The sequence below is a fragment of the Balaenoptera ricei genome, chromosome 3, assembly GCF_028023285.1.
Source record: "Balaenoptera ricei isolate mBalRic1 chromosome 3, mBalRic1.hap2, whole genome shotgun sequence".
NCBI lineage: Eukaryota > Metazoa > Chordata > Mammalia > Artiodactyla > Balaenopteridae > Balaenoptera > Balaenoptera ricei.
Genome location: NC_082641.1, coordinates 104,284,312 through 104,295,371, shown reverse-complemented (window position 1 = coordinate 104,295,371; position 11,060 = coordinate 104,284,312). Strand labels below are relative to the sequence as shown.

At 39.8% G+C, this 11,060-nt stretch overlaps 1 protein-coding gene across 1 annotated transcript; it reads right to left on the bottom strand.

Annotated features, from left to right (window-relative positions):
• Positions 1–2,378: 2,378 nt before the first annotated feature.
• LOC132363751 (nucleolin-like) lies at positions 2,379–4,562 on the bottom strand. Its single transcript, XM_059919439.1, is given in 2 exon segments — positions 2,379–2,923; positions 2,926–4,562. Coding segments are annotated over 2 exon segments (2,106 nt in total). The 5' UTR covers positions 4,559–4,562; the 3' UTR covers positions 2,379–2,450.
• Positions 4,563–11,060: the final 6,498 nt, after the last annotated feature.

The window sequence follows — 11,060 nt, the reverse complement described above, 5'->3', positions numbered from 1 at the left end:
ACTTCAAATCTTTCTTCTCCCTCCTTGTTCTTAAGCACTATCCTGTAGTTGGTTATATCTTCCTTGCACATGTTTTAATCCTTCTTATACATTACATTTTGCTTTTACTAATAATATGATAAGTACTATAAGACAGGATAACCAGCTTTGAGAGATATTAGGTGAATGATACCCACAGTATCATTTAGCTCAGTACTACTGAACCAAAAAATTCCAAAGTGCTCTGGAATTTGTAGTTCAGAAATGATGTGTTGGACCTTTAGTGGACTCTAAGTTTGAGATGGCTAAGGTGGCTGAGGGATGGCATTCCAGGTTGAGGGAAAATGGGAGCAGAGGCACAACTGTAGAAATATACAAGATGCATCTACTTCCTTATTTATTTCCTTCTTCCTAGAAACGTAATTCATTTGCACTGAATTCAGCTCTTACTCTGTACCCTGCACTGTTCTGGGCACCACAGAAGGAATATGTCTTATACTGCAGTCTTCCAAATGTAATTGCATTAAGCCTATGCATTAATGTAAGTTGAGCTGAAATATTTACATCATTTAGCAGCACTGCTCACTCCAATCCTGAACTAAGGTTTAGCTCCCCATCTGATTCTTTTATATTTCTTAGAGTAGTTTTGTCCCTTTTTCAATAAAAGTTTCTCATATTTCTTAGAAAGGTGATTCTGGGAAGATTTATGGTTTTTAATTTTTATTATAAATGGAACTTCTTTTTCATTACTATATTTTCTAACTACACAATATCTGTGTAATGGAGCTCTCTAGATATTTGGATATTCACCTTGTATTCAGGCACTTTGCCGAGTCTTACAAATTATGAAGTTCTTTCAGCTAATTATTTTGACATTTCTAGGTAACAGTCCTCTTCTGTGGTAGTTACACCATTTATTTTTATTTCATGTCTTATTGTGTAGGTCAGAACTTTCAGACTATAACAATGAATAGTGATCATCACCAGCCTGGTGGTACTCCACCTGAAAGAGAAGCCACAAGAGTTTCAGTATTACGTTGGCTCTTGATTAGAAATAGATTATCATGTTAAAGAAGAATTCTACTGTTACTTAGATTTGTGCCCAGACATCCATATAAAACAATGTGTCCCTTAACTTCAGAATGCAGTCCCCTAAGTACATGCTCCCCTGAAAGAAAAGTGGCCTTTCTACCTCCCCTTAAGAGGCCTTCCCATTTCCTGACCAACGTGAACATTTACAATCTTTTCAGAGGAAACTCAAATCTCTATTTGCATCAAGAGGGCTTCTACAGTTCCACATTCTCAGGCTCTGGGATCTCCTATGCTGAATCACACCAGATGTGATATCCTGTCCAAGCAGGGCTCTACCAAGCCAATCCAGGACCCTTCCCCCAGTCTCTCCTTTGGATGAGGTAGAACTCATATTCCCTGCTTGAGTGCCAAGGATTCACACACATCTCCCAGAAATAACCAATCATTTTTAGGGTGAGTCCAGTTTAAATACATAGTTTAAAAGAAAATGGTCTCTAAAGCTGAAGATACACCCACTTTGCAATACTAAAAATGACATTTCAAGGTTCATCTCTGCTTTCAGAGTGATGGTGATTTCAAAGGTTTTGTTCAAGAACAGTGGGGGAATATATGCTATTTATTCATGTCTACAACATGCCCTATAGCTCCCCATCCCATACCCCATATAAATATCCTTCTTCCTTGGCAAATAACATCTTCTAACATACCACATAATTTACTTATTTATTATAGCATTGTCTCTCTCTCCCCCATTGAGAATGTGATCTCCACTGGAACAGGGATCTTGCCTGACTTATTCACTAATGGATCCCAAAAATCCAGAACAATGCTTGACGTATAATAGTCATTCAATATATATTTTTAAAATCAATGAGTAAAAAATCAGGTGGTGGTATTTTTGCTAAAACAGCAGAAAACCTATTATTAATGGAAATTAATGTTTCCATCTTTAGAAACAAAAAATCAATAGCAAGTTTCAAATTGTTCTCTCCAACTTTATTTTATTTTATTTTATTTTATTTTTAAGAAGTCTGGCACCAGAGTTTAGGACTTTTAATTTGTCCCAAAAATCATGATAAAACATTCTGCTTTCCTTTACAACCCCCCAACGCAAATAAACAAAAACAAAAAAACAAAAACAAAAAACTCCGTAGGAAAAAAATGGTTTTCTACATGGGAGGAAACAACATAAATTCAAAACTTACAGATAAGGGTTAGCTCTATCACTCGTCTCTTTAAAAAGTTTATACGAATACCCAGTCAATACCATCAGGGTTATCTCCCTTGAAATGTTATCTATACGGATTTCCAAGTAGACCACAGGGCTGTATACTGTCTTGGAACGTCCTCAGAAGGCTCTGTCATTGAGCAGGTAATAGAGTAAAAACCTCAGAGTCCTTTCTTTCAAATGGAAGAGGGAAAGACAGGGATAGAAGAAACTATTCAAACTTAGTCTTCTTTCCTTGTGGCTTGTGGTCTCCTCCTCCTCCTCTGCCTCCTCGGAAGCCTCCTCGCCCTGCAAAGCCTCCCCGGCCTCTGCCACCAAATCCACCTCGGCCACCGAAGCCACCTTCACCCTTAGGCTTGGCCCAGTCCAAAGTAACTTTGTTTCCATCACTTTCACCATCTTCCATGGCCTCCTTGGCAGCTTTGGCATCTTCCTCGCTGTTGAAGTCTACAAAACCAAACCCCTTGGAGGATCCAGTCTCCTGGTCAGTGACTATCCTTGCACGAATAGAGCCGTCAAACGACTCCTTTAATGTCTCTTCTGTAGTATCCTCAGACAGACCTTTGACAAACACAGTTTTGGATGGCTGGCTTCTTGAATTAGGTGATCCCCTGGGTCCTTGCAACTCCAGCCTGATGGCTCTGTCCTCAATTTCCCTTTTATTACATGAATTTAAAGCTTCTTAACATCTTCAAATGAAGCAAATTCTATAAATTCATACCCTTTAGATTTGCCATTTTGGTTCTGGGGCACTTTGATAAACGTTGCCTTCTCAAATACTTCCTGAAGAGTTTCTTCCGTTGCACTATAGGAGAGGTTGCTTAAAACAAGGGTTTTTGATTCACCACTTCAAGTGCTATTCTTTCCACTTCTATAGTCTTGACTTTGACCTTTCTCTCCGGTATAGTACAGGGAAATGGATCGCCCATCTATCTCTGTTCCCTGCTTTTCTTCCAAGGTTTTCTCTGCATCAGCTTCTGTCTTAAATTCAATATAAGCAATCCCTTTACTCTTTCCATTCTTGCTGACTAATCTGGTCTCTGCAGCATCTTCAAACACTTCTTTTAATTCTTCCTGAGTCACTTTATAAGGCAGATTTTTAGCCAAAAGTGTTCTCGCATCTCGATCTTTCTTACTGTCTTTTCCCTTTGGTTTTTCTAGTTTAATTTCATTGCCAAAGACTTTTAAACCAGTGAGCTCCAAGGCTTTTCCCAGGTCTTCAGCAGATTCAAAATCCACATAGCCAAACTTCCTAGACACACCAATTCTGACATCAACAACTGCAAGATCATTTTTAGCAAAAAGGTCACTGATACCCGTTTTCAATTCAGGAGCAGATTTAATGAAGTTCAGGTTTCCAACAAAGAGATTGAAAGATGTAGTTGGTTCTGTGTCTTCCACTTTCTGTTTCTTGGCTTCAGGAGCTGCTTCTTGTTTGGCCATTTCCTTCTTTCGTTTTCCAGGTGCTTCTTTGACAAGTTCCTCCTCCTCTTCCTCCTCCTCCTCGACTTCCTCCTCGACTTCCTCCTCATCCTCATTATCATCCTCCTCATCCTCATTGTCATCCTCTTCATCTTCATCTTCAGCAGTACTCTTTGCCTTCATAGGAGCAGCTTTTGCTGGAGCTTTCTTTCCTTTGGCTGGTGCAGTCTCCATAGCTTCTTCTTCAGAGTCATCTTCGTCATCCTCATCATCGTCTCCATCCTCATCTTCATCCTCGTCATCCTCATCTTCATCCTCGTCATCCTCATCTTCATCCTCGCCATCCTCATCATCTGAGACAGGAGCAGCAGCTGCTTTCATCACCGCTGGCTCGAATTCATCCTCATCCTCCTCTTCATCATCCTCATCCTCCTCTTCACTGTCGTCTTCATCTTCCTCATCACTGTCTTCCTTCTTGGCATTCTTGCCGTTCTTTGCTCCCTTGGCTGGAGCGGCTGCTCCCTTCTTACCAGGGTTTGCTACCAATGCTTTGCCTGGTGTGGCTCCCTTTTTGCCAGGTGTTGCTACTGCTTCAGCAGGTGTAACTGTCTTCTTCGCTGGTGTAGCGGCTGCCTTTTTGCCAGGGGTGACAACTGCTTTCTTTGCTGGTGTGCCAACTGCAACCTTTTGTGTTGGGGAAACTATCATCTTCTTTGCTGGTGTTGTGGTAGCCTTTTTGCCTTTTTTCTGAGGGATAACAACCTCTTCTCCACTGCTATCATCCTCTTCATCTTCTGACATTTCCTCATCTTCACTATCTTCTTCTACCTCCTTTGGGGAAGGAGCCATTTTCTTGGGGTGACCTTGATTTTTACCGGCCTTTGCAAGCTTTACCATGATGGCGGCTTATGACGGCGGAGTGTGTGGCGAGTGAGCGGCGCAGGTGAGCCCAGAGGAAGCAAAGCAACGTCGATGGCGGCCGCTGATCGCAGAGCTCGTACGCTTGGCTGCCAGCTAGAGCTCGAGACTCTCTCCAACTTTAGAAGGCAAAATTTCATCTCTTCAGGCATTTGTTGTACCAATTTTTTTAAAAATATTGTCACTTTTGACCAAGAATACACAATAGGGAAAGTAGTGATTGGAAACAAAAAGAATCTAAATAAAAGGACAGAGATATCAACACTCACCACCACGTGAGGATGAGATGGCCCTGGAGGCAGAAACCATTCCTAACTGGCCCAGAAAGATGCCAGAAATGGAATGCATGCTTCGTAAATGTTTACTGAATACATGAGTGAGCAAATGAATGAATAAATGAATACACAAAGAAATAGCATTCTAATGATGTAAAAAAAAGTCATGTGTGAGAATGTTCTTGGAAATCCTGAAGAGTCAATGCCTTCCCGCAGAGAAGTAAACCTTTTCAAGGTGGCTTAGGATTGGAGGTCAGGAGAGGACTTTGGATAATGAAATCGTTCTAGAAAATTCAAGTTACCCTGCAGATGTACTAATCATACTCCAAGCCTGAATCTTAATGATACCTAAAAGAAGAAAGAAGTGAAACCGAACCCAGAGTTTTGTTCGCCCTCATCTAGTATACCAGCCATTCGTACATTGCCAACTTTTCTTTCTCCATCTCCCAACTAAGCAATCCTGAATTTGAGTGTGAGGCGTGTGTCAAGAAAAACAACAAATCTTAAAAGTCTGCCAGATGCACCCCTTTACATTCTTCCAGGCAAAGAATCACATTTCTTTTGCTCAGTGGCCGTCACTGCCCCCCTTACATTAGAGTGCCAGATGAAGGCTATTCTGTGACTGTGATTCAGAATTCCTGGCATTTACTACCCAGTTAATTGTAACTTCCAATTAGTCTCTCCTGATAAGGAGAGGCAATGTTTGCTCACTGATGTGATCTTGTGCTACACACAGATTGGTGTGCAGAAACAGATTACTGCTTTGTGCTGCTGCAGCATCTTACTAAACTAAACCTGAAATTCAGATGGGAGTTTTTAGCCCTGGTTTTCTTAGTATTGCTTCAACCTTAATTTTGCAATTTACCACAAATCAGTGCTTACAGGGAAGGAGTGAGTCTTCCTTGGTGTGCCCTCTCTGCTTAATTTTTCTGGGCCTTCCCTAACAGCTTTGGTATTTCACAGGAAGGCACATTTTATTAAATGGAGCCTTTGTGTCCTACATACATATATATGGATTCCACAACAATTTTACAGCTCTTTCAAAACCCAGTTTCAAGGGCGTTTAAGCGGGGAATATGAGTTTCATGAGGTTTCCTAAAAATGGACCCAGCAATCAGTGTCTGAACAAGCCCTCCAGGTGATTCTGATGCAAGGTCAAATTTAAAGTCCTTTAAAGATTCAAAGGTCATTGAGGAATATTGCCAAAGACCAGTGGTTCCCAAACTTCAATGCATCAAAATTACCTGAAGGGCTTGTTAAGACCCTGATTGCTGAGCCCCATCTCCAAGTTTCTGATTCAGTAGGTCTGAGATGCTGGCCAGGAATATGCATCTTTAAGTTCCCAAGTGGTGCTGATGCTGCTGGTCTGGGGACCACGTTTTGAGAAACACTACAGAAAATTTAATCATTTACTTCTTTGCAATCTCTTGTAGCATTATTCCAGTGTTGCACTTTGGATGTAAAACAAAATCTAACAGGATCTTGGACCTCAGAAGAGTTCCATGGTCTCAAAATTTTAAATTTATAGAACTAAATGGAAAAACACTGAAGGTTTTAAGAGGTCAGAGGGAGACTTGTTTCTGATGCTCTGACTTTAAGAGAAGTCTTAGGTATGAAGTAATCTGGAAATGCACTGTACGTTTGTATGGGACAGGACGCAGATCTCTATTTCAATTTTTTGCCAGGCAGTTTGTATTAGAGAGGTTCATCTGTCCCCTAAAAAAAACAACTGTAGCACTAAAGGACTAGAAAGAATGAAGTATCAGAGATTGAGAAGAAGATGAGCCTGGTTGCCATTTTATCACTGACTTGCCTGGTGAGCAAATGTTTAACCTCCCTAGAGATCAGTTTCTCCTCTGTAAAATTCATTTAACAAATGTGCATTGACTCATCCATGTGCAGAACACCAAACTTCATCCTGTTGAAGAGACGAAGATAAATTAGACATCTTTCCTGAAGATAGACATGCATATAAATAGCTGCAGTATATGGTAGAAAGTGAGAATGCCACTGAGAAAAGCACCATAATACTATGAAATGATGGTTCCTATCACTACATCTTAATGATTCTTCCATTTTCTAGGCCCTGGGCTTGATAATTTAGAGTCATCGTCTCCTTTCTCCCCAGTTTCCACAAGCTCCTCAAAGTCCCATTGATCATCCCTTTGAAATTCCTCTCAGCATTGTTTCCTGTCCTCCTCACAGCCTCAAGTCCTTCTCAGACCTTGTCACTTTACTCCACAATTTCTGCAGTACCAGAAACACAACTCTGGATGCCTGCCATCATCTTTCTTACCAGGACCTCCTATAGCCTGTTACTAGATTCATCTTTCAAAAGAGGAGCTTGTATCCTCCTATGACAGCTCTGTCTTTATCAGTTCCTGCTAGACTGCTCCACCTAGCATTCAGGCACCCTCCAAGTGCCTCCCTCTCCCATGCACCACAGCCTGCCTTTCCTCCCAAGCACTACGCCTCTCTCCTTCTAGACCTGGTCCCTCCTGTCTCACCAACACACTCCATGCACCAAAGCTATGAGCCTTTACCAACATTCCACCAGCCTTCTAGAAGATCCCCCTTTCCTTTGACCCATCCACGTTTGGTCCGTCATTCAACACCACCCCCCTAAGTGTTTTCTCTCAGTTCTCCAATCACAGTGTTTTCTCCTGCTCTGAATTATCTACAACCTGGGTCAACAAGTTCATCACAGGGTCCTTGTTTCTTATTGTCTTTAGAGCCTAGAGGCATCTCTCCTTTGAGGGGAGGGATTAGGTCATTTACTTTTGAATTTCTTCCTTTCTCCTGTGCCCATTTCTCTACTCCCAGTTACATGGCACTCTGCTGCTCAGATACACAAGTCAGCACAGGGTATGCAGCATAAACTCTGGAAATGTTTGGTGGGTGAATGAAGTAAGGCAGTGGACATCTGTTGCTTTCTTTTTGCCAGGCTGGCATGCAATCACCATTCTGATTCCCATGCTTTCTTTCCTTATGGTTCTATGCTGCTAAGAAATGTGGCCCAGGCCTGGGTAACTGGAATTCTGGATCCTCCGGTCAGTCATGATTGCTTACGGATGATTAAGTGGCTCAAGTCAGACCAAGTGGAACCAGTGAGACTCAACTTGAAGCCTTTCTCATAACTACAGGATTAAAGAAACCCTCTATCTGCTGTTCTTGAAGATAACTGGATATTCATCTGCAAAGGCTGGCAGACATCTTAGCAGAGATAGCCTGCCTCAGAAACATGTCAACCCACAGAAAAGAGAAGTGGAGAGATGCAAGAAGACAGATTCCTAACACCACTGACCACCTGAATTAAACTGTGCCTGAAGCCAGTGCCCTCGACCTTTCAAAAGCCAATAAAAGCCTTATTTTCCTTAAGCTAGTTTGATTTGTTTTCTATCATTTACTGTCAAGAGAGACCTACTAATTTGAATAAAAATAATAAAAGCTGACACAAATTGAGAATTTACTACACACTATGCTGAGTATTTACAGCAAAAAAAAAAATGCATTCAGTCTTTTGATAAAAGACCTTTTCTAAATAATTGTGGTGAGTCAATAATAGTGGATGATTTTTTCTGGTTGAAATAGGGTACTGATAGCAAACTTTATATACCAGATGGTGTTACTGATCTCTCATGATAGATTTTCTAATCCTAAAATGTGGACGAGCATTGGAGAAAATGTCAAAAATTATATCTGTAGCTACTGAGATATATATCATAGCACTTGTATCTGCCAATTACAACATTTTTACTCCATGTAATAAAACCAGTTATTTCATAAAAGAGTTGTATGAGTATGCCTTATGGAATATATGGGTATCTCTGTAACTCAATTTTCTGAATATAATTAATTCATTTAATTAGGCTAATTAAATGAAGGCTAATATGTATATTTTTTTAATTTTATTTATTTTTTTATACAGCAGGTTCTTATTAGTCATCCATTTTATAAACATCAGTGTATACATGTCAATCCCAATCTCCCAATTCATCCCACCACCCCCGCCCCTGCCGCTTTCCCCCCTTGGTGTCCATACGTTTGTTCTCTACATCTGTGTCTCAATTTCTGCCCTGCAAACCAGTTCATCTGTACCATTTTTCTAGGTTCCACATATATGCCTTAATATACGATATTTGTTTTTCTCTTTCTGACTTACTTCACTCTGTATGACAGCCTCTAGATCCATCCATGTCTCTACAAATGACCCAATTTCGTTCCTTTTTATAACTGAGTAATATTCCATTGTATATATATACCACATCTTCTTTATCCATTTGTCTGTCGATGGGCATTTAGGTTGCTCCCATGACCTGGCTATTGTAAATAGTGCTGCAACGAACATCGGGGTGCATGTGTCTTTTTGAATTATGGTTTTCTCTGGGTATATGCCCAGTAGTGGGATTGCTGGAACATATGGTAATTCTATTTTTAGTTTTTTAAGGAACCTCCATACTGTTCTCCATAGTGGCTGTATCAATTTACATTCCCACCAACAGCGCAAGAGGGTTCCCTTTTCTCCACACCCTCTCCAGCATTTGTTCTTTGTAGATTTTCTGGTGATGCCCATTCTAACTGGTGTGAGGCAACACCTCATTGTAGTTCTGATTTGCATTTCTCTAATAATTAGTGATGTTGAGCGGCTTTTCGTGTGCTTCTTGGCCATCTGTATGTCTTCTTTGGAGAAATGTCTCTTTAGATCTTCTGCCCATTTTTGGATTGGGTTGTTTGTTTTTTTAATATTGAGCTGCATGAGCTGTTTATATTTTTGGAGATTAATCCTTTGTCCGTTGATGCATTTGCAAATATTTTCTCCCATTCTGAGGGTTGTCTTTTTGTCTTGTTTAGGGTTTCCTTTGCTGTGCAAAAGCTTTTACGTTTCATTAGGTCCCGTTTGTTTATTTTTGTTTTTATTTCCATTACTCTAAGAGGTGGATCAAAAAAGATCTTGCTGTGATTTATGTCAAAGAGTGTTCTTCCTACGTTTTCCTCTAAGAGTTTTATAGTGTCCGGTCTTACATTTAGGTCTCGAATCCATTTTGAGTTTATTTCTGTGTATGGTGTTAGGGAGTGTTCTAATTTCATTCTTTTACATGTAGCTGTCCAGTTTTCCCAGCACCACTTATTGAAGAGACCGTCTTTTCTCCATTGTATATCCTTGCCTCCTTTGTCATAGATTAGTTGACCATAGGTGCGTGGGTTTATCTCTGGGCTTTCTATCTTGTTCCATTGATCTATATTTCTGTTTTTGTGCCAGTACCATATTGTCTTGATTACTGTAGTTTTGTAGTATAGTCTGAAGTCAGGGAATCTGATTCCTCCAGCTCCGTTTTTTTCCCTCAAGACTGCTTTGGCTATTCGGGGTCTTTTGTGTCTCCATACAAATTTTAAGTTTTTTTTGTTCTAGTTCCATAAAAAATGCCATTGGTAATTTGATAGGAATTGCATTGGATCTGTAGATTGCTTTGGGTGGTATAGTCATTTTCTGAATATAATTTATTCATTTAATTACATGAAGGCTAATATGTATATTTTTTTAAAATATCATTGGAGATATTTTACAAAAAAAGAATTACAAAAGTTGTTATAAAACTTCTTTTTCAGAGGACAGTTGAAGTAAAATAAGGCTTTGGTTGTGAATGATTTAGGATCTTCTGATGTAAAAGCCAGAGGCAAGCATCTTTATAAGAGATTGACACCTGGAGCTAGTACATACACACAGACACAAATTGACAAGATTTAGAAAGGGTATTTTGGTTAACAAGGAGGCTTAAACTCCCACCACATTTATTTCTGTAATTACTTTTAGACTTGGGTTCTATCTGCAATCTTTTAAAATGTCATTATTTTATACATGTGGACATATAGCATAAGTGGAAAGTCACACTAAAAATGAGAACAAATAAGAGCTTTGACTTGAATTTTAAGTTCATAAGATAGGGTATTTTTGCAGGAAAGAATAAAAGGTCTTGGTAAAATGTCTTTAGCCCACGCTCAGTGAACTACCAGAGTTATTATAAGTTTTAGCTCTTTTCAACAGAATGGCTTGTAAACTGGGAAAAAAAGAAAAAAAAAAAAACCCTGTCTGTCTTATGAAAACCATTTTCTTTGCCTACTTAAAGTTGGTTGTCACATATACCATTAACTTTTAAACTCAGGGTCAGTTCACTTGTCCTTAAGAAAAAAATGTTCTCCTCTGTTCG